Below are 18,393 nucleotides of genomic sequence, written 5' to 3'. Positions count from 1 at the left end.
TAAAGCGCCCCCTATAGTTCGATCTCCTGCCCAATAGGTGATGGACTGACAACAAAAAGAAAAGAAACAAAAGAAACCCCGACGTTTTTCCGTGGCGGAATCAAATATACACGCAAAAAAAATGTTAAGCCGTTCACAACTCCCTGTAACGCCGAATTAGAGCGCAGCTCTTGAGGAGGAGGAGGGAAGGGCACTGAGGTTCACGTGTTTTCGGGAGGGGGGGGGGGGGGTCAAGTGACCTCGAGGGGGGGGGTCAAGTGACCTCGAGGGGGGGGTGGTCACGTGACCTTGGTGGGGTCACATGACCCCCTTCCCAAGGTCACGTGGGGGTCACGTGGGGGTCACGTGACCTTGACCTGGGGGGGTCACGAGACCCCCAGAGAAACTTTTCCGCTAGATTAAGCGGGAAATTCTTTTCGCTAGATTTAGCGGGGAAATTTTTCCACTAGATTTAGCGGTGAAATTTTTTCCGCTAGATTTAGCGGGGAAATGTTTCCGCTAGACTTAGCGGGGAAATTTTTCCGCTAGATTTAGCGGGGGAATTTTTCAGCTAAATTTAGCGGGAAAGTTTTCCGCTAGATTTAGCGGGGGAATTTTTCCGCTAAATTTAGCGGGGAAATTTTTCCGCTATTTAGTAGGGAAATTTTTCCGCTACATTTAGCGGGGGAATTTTTCAGCTAAATTTAGTGGGGAAATTTTTCCGCTATATTTAGCGGGGAAATTTACCCATAATGCACCGCGCGGTTACGCCGACGGCGACGGCGACGCCGACGCCGCTCAAGCCGGAAACGGGCGCCTAAGAGCTGCGCTCTAAAAATGAAAGGCGTTTACAACTCCCTGTAACGCCGAATCGGAGCGCACCTCTTGAGGAGGAGGAGGGAAGGGTACTGAGGGGAGGGTATACCCCTCCTTTCTCCTTCTCCCCTCACGGGGGTCACGTGACCTGGGGGGGGTAACGTGATCTTAGGGAGTGGTCGCGTGACCTGGGGGGCCACGTGACCTGGGGGGGTCACGTGACCTTAAAGTTACGCCGACGGCGACGCCGACGCCGCTAAAGCCAGAAACGGGCGCCTAAGAGCTGCGCTCTAAAAAAAAAAGCGCGTTCTTTTTGTGTTTCCTTTTCGTTTTCTTCTATTTGTTATTCTATTGACACTGAAGTCTGGATTGTTGTCGTGGGTCGTTTCCCGTTCTGCGTAGCGCCTCAGTGTGTCAATCTTTACATCCGTAAAGATTTGTGTTTGTCTTTTGTACCTCTTGTTCCCCTTCTCCAGGGATTATTATCGTCACTCCTGTCCAGCTCGCTTGCATCTTTGCATTTAATTACATTATAATCACCTCTTTTGTTTCAGGATTTTTTGGTGGGAAACTGTAGGAATAAAAGGCACCTTTGGGAAGGCAAGGGGGAAAACCTTCATTGTACGAGCTTTGGTGTGAAATATGAGTCACAATTGGCACAAAAGCGATGTTTTCACGAGCTCAATTTAAGTCATCAGAATTTATCGGAGCTAGCAACAGGATTTGCTTGCTCGAAAGAATGTTCAAGTTTGCTCGTACCACGCCCACGCCATTTTATACCGAAAAGCTCGGAAAATGGCGAAATATCAAAAATGTATCTAAGATAATGAGTACAAGATACTCAGCAGAAATGTAATCAAAAAAGAGTATCAAATACTCTTGATCAGAAGCATTAACAAGATACCAAGATACTTGAAAAAGTATTTGAAATACAGTATCTTGAGTAGAGTATTTGAGAAAGGCACAAGTCTGGCTTATTATCGCCCCGCAGACAATGTGATTGCAATATGAGAATCGATCGCTGCCACCTGCAAAAACTTCCGCAGTGTACCAAGCGGTATGAATTCGCTAAATAACCGACAACGTCGGAACAACTTGATATTTAAGGTTATTTCTGAGGAACACGAGGAATCTTGAAGCAAATCAGAACAGATTGTAACGGACTTCATCAAAAATCAACCTTGACATAGAGGTGGGTGAAATCGAGCGGGTAACCGGTTGGCAAGAAAGCGAATGGACTACCCCCGACATATCATTGTTAACTTCTGAAGCTTCAAAATGAAACAGGAAATCCTTGAAAACGCGTTTATAACCTAAACAATTGACAATTCCTTACGTGTTCGAACACCGAATTTGTCACTTATTAAATTCGGTTTGATCGAACAAAGCTTTGGGAATTCAGCAAACTTTACCGACTGGATCAGAAGCGTGTACGCTTAGTTTATAATATTTTTTTTTTTACGACAGGATATTTGTTTACAATGCTGAGTAAGTTTGGGATTATATAAATCCGCCAAAATAAAGGTTTACAACTTATGGCCTCATTGATACAGAAGGCAGCATGTGTACAAACTTAGAAAATTATTTTAACAATTTTTGTAGTAGAATCAATACTAATTAAGGTTGCTGGAATTCTGCCCAGTACGACGGCCAGTGTTCTTTGTTTTCTTTTTAACGCCTTTTTTTCTGCCCATCGCTTTTAATGTGGAGGGCACGAAAATAAACCAACGCCACCGAAGCATATAAGACCACGGCCTTGAACCTTACACCTCGCAGTTACCACAACATTTTCCTCACTGGGTTCGTCCGACATCCGCGTTTCAGGGTATCTACAACACAGCCAGTCAGACAAAACACATATATGCCCGCGTCAGAGCGTACAAACAAAAAAATGATAACACGACGATGGATGCGTAGCAATGTCCGTGATAATAAAATGTTGTGTAATCCGTTAACCTTGGGGCTTGTGATTCAGGCTAGGTGGCGCAAGCTGCCGCCCGTTACAAAGACTATAGCCATTACCATCCATCCATCCCAGTGCCGCACGCACACGTGATTGCGCGTGGACCTAAGAAATTATTTTCTACATTAAAAAAAAAAAAGTAGCGCCGTGACGAGGCATTTTTGGCGCTGCGTGCTTGGCTGCATCGTACCCTAGTGTCCGTTGCGGTGTGACTTGAAGTGCCCCTAGGCGCGCAGTGGCTGATCGTCAGCTGCAGCTACGCTCTCCGTGACAGTTCTGCAGTCGGCAGCTCCGCAACCATCCGTTCGTTTGTCTCGGGAATCTGCCCACCGCTGTAAGGCCTAAGGACCTCTTGGAAGGCACGTTTCTCACGCTGTTGGCAACGCTGCTAAAAGAGCAACTGCCGAATAACTTCGGGGCTTGCCGAAGACACCAGCCTCGTACGGACGTCGCAAGAGCCTTCGCTGGGTACCACTTGAATAGCGTTTCAGTAGTTTCTGGACAACTCCTGGAACGGCACGTCCCCGCGTTGCCGAAGATTTGGTCCAGTTTGTGAACTATACCCCTTGAGATTCTCCGATGGTGGGGTTGGTTCCCAGCTGGTGAATACCTGCGATATCACCCGGGTGATTCAAGAACCAAAAGTGAAAGGTATGAATGTACTACTACCATTTTTCTCTGATTACTCGAAGTGTGCGGCGCAGTTTCGTACTACTATTGAACCTCCTACCAAAACAATTTTGGCCGCTCTTTTTTTTAACATTGTGGATTACGAGAAGCATTTGTTCACTTCGCGAGGGATGTATTGCTTATTATAGAGTAGGTATCAAAATCTGAAAACTATTCTCACGTGCCAATTTATAGAGAATTCAACCCTCGCTTTCTGCCATCTTTGACTCTGTGGAATGTGGTCTTAACTTGTCAGTAGCTCTTTTCGGGGTAAGACCTAACACCGCGCATGCACCCACAGCCCCGTGACTCAGCATTTTTGGCCCGAGCATTAAGCACTGGAAAGATGTAGACGGCCTCGTCTCACTTAGCACACCGTAACATTTACGCTCAAACCAACATTAATCGGAAAAAAAAAAAATTCGAGGCGACCTTTTTCAAGGCCAATTGACGCATGAAATGCACATCGTTTAAATTTGTTTAGAAATCTTGACACAGTCCTTTTGGGGAGCGAAGAAGAATCTATAGTATCAATTTAGCGGGGAAACCGATTAGGTGCATGGTTCACGTGACATTAATTTCCCCGCCAAATTTAACGGGGAAATTCATTTGTGTGCAGGTCCCTAAGGCCAGGTCACGAAGGGGCAATTTCTCCGCCAAATGTAGCGGGAAGCTGAATTGGTATACGGTCACGTGTCACCTGTCACACGACGCTTTTTTTTTTTTTTTCGCTGAATTTCGCATCAAGACTGAATTGATGCATAGAGCTCGTGACAGGTCACGTGACCTCAAGTTTTCCGCTTGATTTAGCGGGAAAATTGGTGTTTAGGTTACGTAACGTAAATTTCTCCGATAAATTTAACGGGAAACCCACGAACAGATGGACAAAATATGGTGAGATTCAGGGGTTAACAAGCATTCCGTGCCCTCCAAAGAATTGATGCTCAGATTGCCATAATTGTTCGTAATTGAATACGAGCGGGCCGCAGCAAATTGCCGAGGGAGCTGCATGCCTCGTCATCCTGGTTCTTTCGAAATCCCATAACGATCCGTTATCTACAAGCAAACCAATGGGCGACAGTTCCGCGTGTGACATCAGTCGTCACGTAGCACGTTTGGCCCTGTCAATCGCCCGTTCGCCCCAGCCTCTCTCCGCAAACGGAGTAAAGTTTCGTTTTTGGTTTGGCGACGTTATACTTTGTACTGGCGTCTCATTTCAGGAAACGGTGCTGCCGTCGGCGGAGGTTCTTTTGAAGAAATAACGAAAACGTTTTGACGCTGCTCGCTACCGGCGTCATGGCAAAGACCAGCACCGCACTCATCGTCGCCCTCTGTGTCGCTGGCGGGTTAGCAAGCGGTAAGCTCTTTCTGCTCGGCGATACGATGTCCTGCTTTACTTCTTTCGATTGATGGAGAGCCTTCGTGAGGTTTTTCGGGGAGTAAAGGCTGGTTCACACAGCCCTGTTTTCTTGTGTTATGTTACGGGAGCTTATGTCTGCTTACTGCGAGAGCCACCGACATTCGAAGCACGAGTGTACCTGTGTAAACACCTTTATTTTGTCGTGTGGCAATTGACCCTCTGACTGGACGAATTTGTGTTTTGTCTTGAGGTTTGGGTGAGGCGTGCGAAAATCTACACAAATTCGAAACAAATGGAGTGAGAAACGCGTAAATGATCAGCGAAGGAATGCTTTAGCTTGAATTCGTCACCAGAGGCAAAGCACGGGATTTGCGCTTGGTCTTTCGAAAAGAGATAATCATGACCATAAAGAATGAAGCAGTACTCATTTATTGCAAATCTGACTATATTACGTGGCTTTCAATTTATTTTGATCGTGTGCGTGCAGAAGGAGTTACTTATCCAGTGTCACTGCGTAGTTCTTGCCGTCTCTCTTTGTTTTCCAGATGTCCTTCGATTGTTTGGCACGTATATCTCCCATGCTGGAAAGCGTCGACGCCGTGTTCGCGCTAATTGTGTCCGACAGTGCACATAAATACACGTACGAAGTGGTTTTAACACCGTTTTTATACCACGAAATTTAAATAAAAATACTGTAACTGACCAATTATTTCGTCTGCGTAACTGAGAAATGTTACAATGTGCCTAGTACGTACAAATTATGAGTGACATTTGCTCTTATAATCGAGCGCAGAGAGAAAATGCACTCGCTTTTTCCCATAGAAATGCATTACCGGAAGTCAATTTCTGACTGCTTGATGTCTGCTTCAAAATGCAACAGCACACTAGCGCCAGCTGAGCCTGTAGCGTTTATTGTAATAACTCTATGAAGATAACAGAATATCACTGCATTTCAAACACCATGGTCTGTTTGAAAATACGCTAATAAATCAATAAAATAAGCACAACCACCACCGCGTTCTGAACTAGTGTTTATAACGTAAATCCTTTCTTCGTTATCTCCGTCTCTTTTGTTCAGCACTTGTGAAGAACCAGGCACATTTCAAGACACACGTGGATGCACTGGTCCCGGATGAAGCTCCGCAGGAGATCTTCCCCGAGCCGCCTTTGGGTAAGAGCAAACCAATTTGTTAGTGGAGCGGGATCCAGCCCGTGTTTCGCGCACGGCAAGTTCTCTCCTGAGGGATGGTGTAGTTTACCTTTTTTTTCTTTCTTAAAAGTACCTGATACTTGGTGAAGAACGTTAAGCAACAAAAGTGGAAAAGTTGAACCGTGGTTTACTCCGCGGCACACAGATACGCCTTGTTTGGAGCCAAGCGCACAACCTGAACACCTCCCCTGTCGGACATAGGCTTTAACACAAAACGTATTTTATGGCTGGGTTGTACTCGGAGAGCTGGAACATAATGAAAAACCTTTACACACAGGCTAAGGCAACATAAAGCTAACATAGCAATGATTGTGCATACCGTAAAATCCCGAGACAGCCCATATCTATAAACGAGAGCAAGTCGGGTTATATACAACAATGTATGTTTTTATAGAACGTTAAGTATGGCAATTTTATTTAGTGAGGTGATATTAATTTCTAGGGATGCAACATAGTTTAGCAGTCCAGGCAATGTATAATTAACTCTGTGGCATCCAAAGTTGGTGCGTGGTTGAGCAATATGCCGTGGACGTGTTTGGCGAGTTTGATGCACTGAGTTTTGCTCCCTGGTGTTTATCAAAACAATCTAAACTTTTTCTCTTTCTTTTTTTTTTCTTTTTTGTAGATTTCGTGAATTTGAAGTACAGTCGCAATGCCGTTTTAATTTGTTAGTTTTTTTTTTTTATTTCACCATTGTACTTGCACAGGTCTGCGCTTAAAATTTCTGCGGATTATTTCATAAACTGCGACAGCGGTGGGTACAGCTGCAACGGGAAAAAAAAAATAGCACAACTCACCTATGACCGGAGCGGAAAAAATCGCGACACGCGGCTCTATGAGAGTTTTAGCAAACCGTTCAGATACCTGATAACGATACTATGCATGCGCAAAGATATCGGCCATCGTTATCGGAGTCATCGGAACGATCTATTCACTCTCAAGGCGGGGGTGGCCGAAAAAAAAAATTCATTCTAAAACCCGCCATTTCCAAACCTACCTTACCCCTTGCTTTTCGGCCGAGCAACGCGCCAACGTGGTTGCTCACGTGAACCCATTTATTTATACTTTTGCGCTGACGTTGTGAGCGGCATTGTTTTCTTTATCGCTGTTTTTCCCTCAACCGACAATAGAGGCCTTTTGGAAGACCACCCAGCTGCGGAATCCTTGCACAATGGCCTACTAAAATCGCAAAGTCACGGCACAATGTATGCGTTCGGTTGGAGTAGAAAGCAAGGACACGCCCACAAAAAAATGTGATCAGCGATGTCACACTGCACTTCCTATGCTGTTAGATTAGCTCGTCGGCCCTAGGATGGGCTGCTTTCTGCCGGCTACCCTCGATTTCAAACATGGAACGTTCGAGGCGCTCTCGCTATCTGTGCGCTCGGGAACAATAGCGCCGTGTGTCGCCATTTTTCCACTCCGGTCCTCGGTCACTTGCGCTCATCTTTTTCCGTTGCAGCTGTACTGTCGTGAGCAAAAGTCTGGATAACACGGGAGCACCGACCGAATTGCATCGCCGCGCTCCCTGACGGCGCGGCGCCTGGTGTCGAGACCCGCGCAATGCGCACGCGCGTCCTTTCTTATCTGCTGGCCCGCTCGTTCGCTCGCTTCAACGCGATGCGCTCCTGAGCGACTAAATGGGCGCTAGGTGCCGCCCCGGGAACCAAGATTCCGAGAGCGTCGCTCACCGCTCGGGACGAGCTCGCGTGCTCCTTGGCACGCGCCGTTCGCGCATATCTTTCCCGCGACTCGGCGACGCGTTAAAACTGTCGCTTCCCTCCATTCGTGATTTTTAAGCTTCCCGTCCTAAATTTGCCCCGGCTACAATGCAAACAGCTGCTGCTCAATTTATTATGCACGCGGTGTAAAGGGTCAAGAAGTCAAGAAAACAACGAGAAAAAAAACAAAAAAAAACATGGCACTGTTTACGAAATCTCAGCATGGTTGTTCGCGAAGTGACCTTAAAATGTTCAGTTTGACATCAGCTGTGATGACTTGTACTGGAAGCCATAAAATAAAGCGGCTATGCAACGATTTCCGGACAATAGCCAGATAAGTATAGGAGTTATTCTCCGACACTTTTAAAGTAAAGAACAGAAAAGCGATTTAGTCTGTGTGCCCTAGTTAGAGTTTTAAATAATAGCAAAGACTCAAGTTTCCAGCACCCCTCAACTCTCTGAATGACATGCTCAGTGACGTCGGTGACGTGAGGAGGCACCGGTTTCCGTGCGCTCTCCCCAAGGATGTTTACTTTTTCTCTCTCTACTGCTCTTCGTGAGGCGTTGAGCTGCAGCGATCCCCGCGTCGCCGTCACGGCGCGTTTCCCATGGCCGCCGCGCACGGCTGCAGAGGGGAAAATATTTTCATTTCCGCTTTGAGATTACACAACAGAATTGCAACATTTTGCAGGAAAGTCATGTTTTTTCGATTCTTTCTGACGCTATCAACAATATAAAAATTACAAGCCACCCGAACTGAACCAGCGCCTCTTTTTCCTTCCGTTTTGTTTCTTGTGTTTTCTTGGCAGGGGGGTTGAATAAATATTTCTTTCTTATTTGGCGTTTTCTTTTTGCTTGTCATTCACATTCGGAAGGAAGCCCAAGGCTGCCTCGAGTACGCGAATACAAGTTCTGCAATTCATTGCGGCTGCATCAACATAAGCGACAGTTTTTAACGCGTCGCCGAGTCGCGGGAAAGATATGCGCGAACGGCGCGTGCCGCGCACCACGCGAGCTCGTCCCGAGCGGTGAGCGACGCTCTCGGAATCTTGGTTCCCGGGGCGGCACCTAGCGCCGATTTAATCGCTCAGGAGCGGATCGCGTTGAAGCGAGCGAACGAATGAGCCAGCAGATAAAAAAGGACGCGCATGCGCATTGCGCGGGTCTCGGCACCAGGCGCCGCGCCGTCAGGGAGCGCGGCGATGCAATTCGGTCGGCGCTCCCGTGTTATCCAGACTTTTGCTCACGACAGTACATCCACTACGCGTTCATGCACTCAAGCTGTTTGCATCAACGACGTAAAGTACGAACAGGCTCTACATAAAAGGAAGCTGAAACGGTTAAAAAGAGAGTTAATCCTTCTTTTTTGGCGTGGTTTTTCCTGGAGAACCTAAATATCACCTTTTGTTTTCAAAAAAACCAAACCTGACAAAAAAAAAAAAAAATCGAAAAATAGGCAGTCGCTTGCTGCCACCGAACGTGATTGGTTGGTCGAGCCGTGATTTCATAAAATGAGCAGGCGCCATTCTGATTGCATCTGTCGCTCAACTATACTCTATTTTCCCGTATGATGTACCGCAGGAGAGGCTACAAGCGCGAGCTCCTTGCTCTGGGACACATCTCTGCGGCACAAGCTCTCGCGCATTAAGGGCAGCTGCCAACGCTATATGAGCTCGCGCTTCTAGCCTTTGCTGCGGTATAACAAAAGGTGAAACGGAGTATATCCACTGGAAATCCTTACCTCGTTTCGTCTCCGATTCGCGTAAGCCCCTCGGATCCATCAAGGTGCCTGCATCTCCTGTAGGAAGATGCTCGGAACTGCCGCACTAGCAACCATTTACTGAAGGTAAACCCTCTTCTTCTTCCACACCCCTTCGCTTCGAGATATGAAACTAATGGGAGGAAGAATTCAGTAAGTGGTTGGTAGTCCACCCGTGTGTTCGCCCTCTTTTTTCTCTCTCTTTCTCCCACGTTCAGCTGGCATCTTTAAGAACCACCAATCAGCTCAGTCTCGACGCTGGCTCTGCGAGTCGAGGAGCACGCGCGAGGAACCTTTCGTGACGTCATGTTTTTCCTTCTCCTTTTACTGCCCTCTCCCGCTGCCGCGGAAGGGCGTGTTTTTAATGCAACTTCGTAGGCGTCTAAGTGATGCGGGCATGTAATAGCCTACTTTTTGTTATGTTCGTGGTGCTTAGTCGGAATAAAACAAATCGAGTGTTTAATTTTTAATCAAATTCCAAGCCTCTTCAGCTTCCCTTTAAGCCGGTTCAGAAGTACTTGTATTTTGAGCGTGGTAGCTGTCTAAACATGCATAAACACGCGGATTCAGTAAAAGCTTTCACATATATAACACAATTTTGAGATCGTACATAGAATTTCTTTCAAATGTAAACAAAATGTCGAGGCTATCTTTCTACCCTTTTTCAAAAACATCTGTCTTATAAGAGATAAAATTCGGCATACTACCTTACGACCATTTAAGTGTAGGAATGCGAAAAGATTCCTACACGCAGCGCATTCCTACAAGCAGCGCGCCACGTCATATCGCACACGGCGCTCCGGCGGTGGCATCACACTCCCCTACTGCGCAAGCGCGGCGAACCCTGCCGGCTTCACGACTGCTTCCGTGACGAAGCATTGCTTTGCTGTGCTTTTCTTTTCTTTTTTTTTTTTTTGCGGGGGGGGGGGGTGGAAATTTACGTGCCGTTTTTCTGCTACGGATGGTTACAGAAAACAGTCGCAGACAACGCCGGTTTCGCTCCATGGGACAGATAATGCATTCGCATTAAAATTTAGAGAGATTCCTATGTCATTGTTTGTAGTTAGATTTTTACCGCTCTCATTGTCTTACTTAGATATAATGCATATAAATACGTTTCTCATAAAAGCCTGTTCTGGTCGCTTCTTTTTTGTATCAGTATCGATTCCCTTCGCCTGTTGCTTTACTGTCTTCATTTCCGCAGACAACTGCATGATTCACCGCTTTAAGCCCGACCTACAAAACGCCTTTCCGTAAGGTAGGAAAATCCTCGTCGCCACCCTTCCAGTTTCTCCCTCTCCCACTGCTTCTTGATGGCGGGAAGGGGGGGGCGGATTTCGTTGCTCCATCTTGTGGGGCTGAATGAGCCGGGAGAAGCGCCGGGCTAATCCAGCCCCAAGATGCAAAGGGTCCCCCCGCCGTCAATATAGCATGGGAGAGGGAGAAATGGGAAGGGTGGCGACGAGGATTTTCCTACCTTGCTGAAAAGCGTTTTGTAGGTCGGCCTTTAATCGAGGTTATCGACGCACAATGCTTGGATTTGGGCTAGATGGTTTGGAATAATGAGGTATGCTGCGCTGCGAAGTTACACTGAACACGTAAACTATGAAACGTCGTCTCATAGTTTACGTGTTTTGTGACATATATATACGAGTCATCGTCTCATGGTTTACGTGTGTGTAACTTCGAAGGGTAGTATACCTAGTAATTATGAACGCAGCAAGTTTTGCCATGCACATTTGCGCGACACTCCCTAAACTTGTATCGAGGCAGAATGTTTATTTTTCACGCTTTACGTCGCAATCTCTTTCAACGCGGTGTATTTACAGCGCTATAATCACTACATAACTGTATGGCAATAGAATTACTAAGCAAATATTCAAAACTCGTATGCCACCAGTGTTTGGTAATAGTAGAGTGACTGTTCTAGAGTAGCTTTTTCTTTTCTTCTGCTAATTTTTTAACTGTTGTTGTTCATCAGTGTCTTATTTTGCTTACATATTGCTTTGACAGTCTCTGTCCCGGCGCCTGCAAGGTATTAGTAAAACAATTACCACATGTTTCAGCAACGGCTTTCAAAAATCCCCATAACTAAGGTAGTTAACAAAAAGAAAATGAACTCTTCCCGGGAACAAACTGCCAGCCACGGCGGACGTCAAGGCTTGCAAAGACACTAATTAGCTAAATAATTCGATAAAATTTACTCATTAACCATTCATTCTTGAAAATAAACATATGGTTCCAATTAGAAACTTGGTAAGCATCATCCAGAACCACAACGTCAACTCACTTTTAGAAAGACATAAGGCAGGATCAGCATTTTACGGCGTCTCGAAGAAACTTTCACTTCCACTTCAGACGCAGTTTTGGTTTCTTATTGGAGCGCATCCTTTGCGCCTGCAGTCCTGCTCCCCAGTGACCGAGGCGCGAAACTCCCGCTTCGCCTCCTCCTCCCTATGATGAAGGGAGGTGTGGCGCATATGTGTTGAGCAGTTTCGGTCCCCGAGGAGCAGGACCGCAGCCGGAAAAGATGCCCTCCAATAAGAATATTAAAATCTCGTCCAAATTAAGCGTTTTTTGTTTTTTGGACGGCGCAAAACGTTTTCTTTGCTCTCTTTCTAAAATAAGTTGATTTAGTGGTTTTCGATGGTGTTTAACAAGTTTCTAATTAGAACCATATATTTATTTTCAGTATTTAGAAAGTTAATTAGTAAAATTTATTCCATTATTTAGCTAATTAGTATGTTGCTTGTTACCTGGACATCCGCCGTCGTTAACTGGCAATTTGCTCCCAGAAATTGTTTTCTTCTCAATCATTCTATTTTTAAAGATATTTTAAAGCCTTCGGGTGAAACACCCTGTACATTGGTTTGTATTTTGTACACATCTTTCGCCTCCCCTTCCTTGACCAAATGTGGACGGTGTTGTAACTAAATACGTAAAAATCCCAGTCATGCATACCAACCATATCGGCCGTAAAAATTGGCACTACATAACACATTTTACTTTACAGAGCCCGAGGTAACTGTATTTATGTGCACATTTGAGCACCACGCCTGTGGCATGCGTAACCAGAGGGACACTCGAAGTCGCTTCAAACGCAAGTCCGAAATGCTCGCAGGCAAACCAGGTGATTGCCTTCTTTGTAAATTACATTTTTGACTCGTTGCATATAAATAATGCTTCCAAGTACCTCAGACAGTTGATGAACCACATAAGAACCATGTATCTATGAGGTGGTTTTGTTTAAAATCAAACCACCGAGTCGGGGTGGATATTTTGATTTGCATATATGTCTGTATACATATAGGGTGGTTTAAATCACCGGGCTCGATCTGAAATGGACCGTTAAAATCGACGCCTGCACGTAGTAAACTTTTCGTCAAAGGTGTATTTCACGGGTCGGTTTTTTCTTGTAAAATAACAAATCGTAGCTCTTTCTGTAAAAAATAAGAAACTTGCCCGGGTCTACGGTGGGCAGCGACGCAGACTGCAGGAGTTCAGTAGCGGGGTGTGTTTGGCGTTCGTATTGACAGATGACGCTACCTCCTTATCGCGACGGCTCGCGACCACCGTGCTTTATTAAAATGAACATAATCTTTTTGAAATGTACCTTCGGTTAAAAAATAGATGTGGACGATAAAAGCAGAACTTAAAGTTAAAAAAAACGCGTCTGCATAACGGCGGCGCTTTTGCTGCCAGCGGATTTCGTCTGCGTGTCGTCTACTTTCTTTCGCTGGTCGGCTGCACCTTCGGACGCTGCTCCCGACGCCATCTGTCAATACGAACGCCAAACACACCCCGCTACTGAACATCTGTCGTCTGCGTCGCTGCCCGCCGTAGACCCTGGGAAGTTTCTTGGCCTTTTAAGCTTTGTAATTTTACAAGAAAAAACCGACATATGATACACACCTTTGACGAAACGTTTAGATTGCTACGTGCAGGCATCGATTTTTACGGTTCATTTTAGATCGAGCCTGGTGATTTCAACCACCCTATATATGTAATAGCCCCATATGTTCATAATAAACCAGTCCGTTCTTGAAAAATAAATGAACAACTCTATTTGTTTTTACCAAAATTCCTAAGTGGAGCAAGGTGAAAACTATATATTGTGACTGCTTTAGTTGGCAACCCAGGTCTGTCGGTTGTTCCAAATAGGCCGCAATAAAAACACTCGTAAGGATTGCTTTATCACTGTATATAAGCTATTCATTTTTATGTTTTGATTAAATCACTTCGACAATTTTCAAGCGATAAATAAGAAATGCTAAACATCGTATCTTTCTCACGTTGTGGTGACCTATTTTGAGTACTGTATGTTGGGATCCATAAATGCTGCTGACTAAATACTTTACACCTGCAGCCATATACAAGTTTTATCAACTGGCACCACCTTTGCTTTTTTAATTTATTTACCCTTTTTTTGAGCCCAATGTAAGTTTTTTTGTTTTTTTTTCTAATTAACTTCATATTGGCGTACTTCCCACTTTTGTTGTATTTTTTGTTGAAGTGATCAAACTTCACGCGCACAAATTGTGAAATAAGCAGTTTCTCAATTGTTCTTTTCTGCCAGGTATTTATCGCAAGTGTTCGGCAGGCAAATGGGGCAACGGGAGCTGGCGGTAGATATAGGGAGGGGGTTTACGTGAAAGTGCCGCCATTAGGACAAAATGTCTGCCCCCAACGCTCCGCTGTTCCGACGCCACTGGCCGGCTGAATTGAGTTATCGCTCAGGCCAGCAGGTGGTGCGTAGTTACTGAAAAGAATCTGAAAAGCAAGCCACACGTGAAATGCTTTTTGGTTTTCTTTGTTTATTTTGAATTCGAACTCTCGAATCGGAATGTTTACGTTCGATATCCCAGTTTAGTGTGTAAAATAATTCTCTCTTCTCGACTGTTTTTCTGCTTGTCGCGTTATTTTTCCTCCTGAAGCGTGCCCCGACTCAATCCTAACGGATGTTAAAAACAAGACGAGATCTACAACCGGCGTACCTGTTGTTGTAGCCAGCGTTCTAGTTCCCGGCTTCATGTTTTACGTTCGAATTCTCTTGTGCCCAATTTCAACGACGGCTTGCGTTAACAGATTTGGTCACATCTCCTCGCGATGGACGACATAGATTGAAATTCTGAAATCAAAATTCTCGCTTTAAAATTTGTCTCGGCTTCTCTTTGTAAGCTTGCGATTACGTCGAAAAACCGGCAATATGAGTGGTAGCCGAAACGGGTAGCATTTCGCATAAAATGTCTACATAATACTAGGCTATGAAACCCACTCCTACATTGCGGCAATAGGAAAAATGACGGTCCATTCCAACCTCTTGACTTGGCAGCTTAGGGCTCCGGTTCCGCGATGACCATCTTGAATGGATACACACCGGTTTTTAATTTATTTAAACGAATCTAAAAATGTGTGCTCAAAAGTACCTTTGTAAACATATTCCCGGTGTAGTCACATATTAATTATTGGCCTAGAAAAAAAGAGTAAATATTTCTACTTTTTTAATTTTTCTCCTCCAATCTTAATGTTATCAGGGCTATAATTTTACATCGCGTGCGAAATGTATTATTGCCACGTGCGAACAGCTGAGCTACAGCGTGCTCGACTCCCACGCCGCTGGATGGGATTTGACCTCTGCGAGCGCCTGTCCTTTTTATCGTTATTTTGTTTGCATGATATTGGAATGTTCCAGATGACTCGATAATCTTGTTGTTTGTTCGAGCTCGTAAACTTCTTGATACCCGCGTGCTCACAAAAGGAGCTTCGCATGGCTGCTTGAGGCAGTCGTCCTTCCGTCAAAGTCCAAGTGTGTCTTTGTTGCTTTGTTTCTCGGACCAAGTTCACCGCATTAAACCTTCGTTTTAAGTTTCATTAATCAAGTTTGTTTTCATTCGTGACAATATGAAGGCGTGGACGAAACATTCTTTTGTGTTAAAAAAAAATGGCTTGTGATACAACTTAACTACTCTTTAAAACGCACTTAACGCAAACATTAAAAAAAAAAAAAAAGCTCTCGTCCCCTTTTATTTACTATTATGCCGAGTACGCGTTTCAAAATGACCACCCTCTTAAATAATAATGAACGATAAAACTGAGAAGCACGTATCAATATTTACTCGCTGCTTATCCAACTAAATAACTAACGCACGATTATAATAGCTTGCACTAGAATCCCCAAAGAACACGAGGAATGTGTTAGTAAAGGTACTTGTGCCTATTTTTATACTTAGTGAATTAAAACCCGTTTCGTATCCATTCAAGATGGCCGCCGTGGGACGTCGCTGTGCCAGTTCATATTGCTGCACACTGTACCTAAGTGACGTAGCGGTAGTTTTCGAAACGAGTGAATGACATGATGTGCCTCCTTTAGGTTTCCACATGGTTGTCGACGCTCAAAAGGCCGGGTACAACGTGGCACGCCTCATCACACCTTACATGCCGGTCTACGCCAATACCACTGCCTGCGTGGCCATTGCCTACGTCGTGAACGGACCCGGCGCTGAAAGGCTCGAGATCCTGGCCCAAGACAGCGATAACCGTCATGTCCTCACGCTGCCGAACGGCGCCTCGAATTGGAGGCACGTAGAGCAGTCCATAAACGTGACCCAAGACGTCCGGGTAGGCATCCTTTCTTTGTCGTTCGCTACAATCTGGCGAAACTACAACGCGCTCTGAAAATATGCTCTTGGATATTAACCTGTGCGCGAAAGATGGGGAAAAAGGCCCACTTTGCGATCAAGATAATTGTCTCGCACTGTACGACCAAGTTGTCCTGCTAGTTTCTTTCTTTCTTTTTTTTGGAGGGGGAGAGGAAGGGGGGGAGAGGAAAGAGGGAGGGGATAGAGTGGGAGGTGATTGTGCGGCTCATGCGCAGCTTAGAATTGATATAAAGAGCATTAAGACCCAATGTTCTTTTCGGAAAATGCTAGCATTGCGATAAAAGTGATATGTTCATAGCTGTCTCGTGTTGTGCCATCACCTGACGTCCGTGCGCCCTTTTTGCTGTGCAGTTCTTCATCTCAGCCTACACGAAACGTAACGCCGAAGGGGTGATTGCCATCGACAACTTCAGGTTCCACTTATCCCCATGCTTTAAAGATTAAAAATAAAAGTAAAGGTAAGCGATCACTTGTTGTCTTTCACTTATTGTAATCTTGGCGAAAACAATGTATTGCCGTTTTTGCTTAAAAGGTACATAATTAGTCTAGACCGACCTTCGCGTTTCTCGACAGATGTGCAAATATATCCACTTTCAAACTAATGTGTTTTTGTTTTTATTGTTTGTACTATTAAAATTTCGTTAGGTTCTCCAAGGTCGCTGTACGTCTTATTTCCTCGACAACTATCTGTGGCATGCGAATTTTCGCTGCGCCGGTGACGGGGCTACAAACTTGTCAATTTCTCTTTTAGGGATGTATCTCCCATGTCTTCATTGACACAAATAAAACGGTCTGGGAGTCATTATAATAACCATGGGTCTGAAAAACTGGTTATCATAATGACTAGATACGGCGTCCCTAAACGCGCCTCCGAAGGGTGCGTCAACGGGCATCCGACTTAATGTTTTTGAATTCTGCGATGAACTACCGCGTTGTTTCTCTTATTTAGACATATATATATATATATATATATATATATATATATATATATATATATATATATATATATATATATATATATATATATATATATATATATATATGGTGGGCAGGACACCCCTCGAGCGGGACGTTCCATGTTGCGCCACGTGACCAGCTTAGTTTCCGCAGATGCCACCAGTCTAGCACTCCCCGGAGAAAGCCGCACGCTGGTTGTTTAAACTGTTCGTCGACATTCCATGGTCGGAAGGCGGGAAACACGGCTGCCGCGCCATCGTACGCTGCCCGTACGGTTTGTCTCTGATGCCTCCATCGTGCTTCGGTACCGACGACGCTTACCAATATTAAGATGGAGAAGCTCTCAGTGTTGTCTTACCACCAAGCAATTTGGCATAAGGTCTATTGTGATTTCAATCTTGTGAATCTTTTTACTTTTCATGCAGGTGACCAGACGGCTCGCTCTCCTCTCAGAGCAGGACTTGCCGACATTTCAAATGTGGCGAGATGCTCTCATTTCACACCATACTTGTGTTCAACCACGTGTACAAAAAGCAGTATACGTTCCAAATAAACGTTATCCAGTAACTGTACTCTTGTGTTGCTTTAGACAGTCTTCCTTTGTGACTTTAACGCGTTCAGATTACTGTGGCACGGTAACGTTCGGCGGAACCTTTTGTAACTTTCGATATGATTTTCTACAGTTGACTGTCGTTCGCACTGCAGTCCTAGTTGACTCCGAAGAAAATGTTATGTTTTCTGGTGTTTTTTGGTTTTGTTTTTCTGATGGACTGCGAGGTTTAAAACGCTTTATTTTGTGATGCATTTTAGAATATTTATGAACTTTTTAATCTTCAAAATAAAGGCACCTGCGAGCACAAGACAATTATGTTCACATATTTTTTCTCTGCATCGAATAATCATTGGGGTTGTGCGGGTATTTATACAGAGTGTGGTTGGTCAGCCATTTCAAAGTTGCGACGAGTCTCCCAGCCGTAGATGTGCAATTTAGCCAGCGCAGTACAACCGCTAGCCTGGGGGTCTTTAACGTGCACCACGCAGTTGTGATACACGACCGCACGCCGGTACGATGCTCCATCGCTAGGATTGGCACTGTGACGGTTCAGAAATGAACACAATAAAACTTCCGATAAGTTGTACTTCGCGCAATCGCGTCTTCGTCTTTTGTGTCTTGCGCTTAAAAGCCGACCTACAGAATCCTGCCAGACAGAAAACCGTTTTCCAGTTTCCTTTTCTTCGTTTCCTCCCGCACTCTTCTTTCCTCTTTCCAGAAAGGAGCGGGTCTTTGAGCCCGCAAGAA

At 45.0% G+C, this 18,393-nt stretch overlaps 1 protein-coding gene across 1 annotated transcript; it reads left to right on the top strand.

Moving 5' to 3' along the window:
- Positions 1-4,723: 4,723 nt before the first annotated feature.
- LOC8031025 lies at positions 4,724-16,594 on the top strand. The gene is made up of 5 exons (XM_002403980.3): positions 4,724-4,784; positions 5,866-5,958; positions 12,491-12,607; positions 15,848-16,095; positions 16,488-16,594. The coding sequence occupies exons 1-5, from the start codon at positions 4,724-4,726 to the stop codon at positions 16,578-16,580; spliced, it is 612 nt and encodes a 203-aa protein (XP_002404024.3). The 3' UTR covers positions 16,581-16,594.
- The last annotated feature ends 1,799 nt before the right edge of the window (positions 16,595-18,393 follow it).

The sequence above is a fragment of the Ixodes scapularis genome, unplaced genomic scaffold (assembly GCF_016920785.2).
Source record: "Ixodes scapularis isolate PalLabHiFi unplaced genomic scaffold, ASM1692078v2 PGA_scaffold8__174_contigs__length_109621045, whole genome shotgun sequence".
Classification (NCBI taxonomy): Eukaryota; Metazoa; Arthropoda; class Arachnida; order Ixodida; family Ixodidae; genus Ixodes; species Ixodes scapularis.
This window is presented reverse-complemented; position numbering and strand designations above follow the sequence as displayed.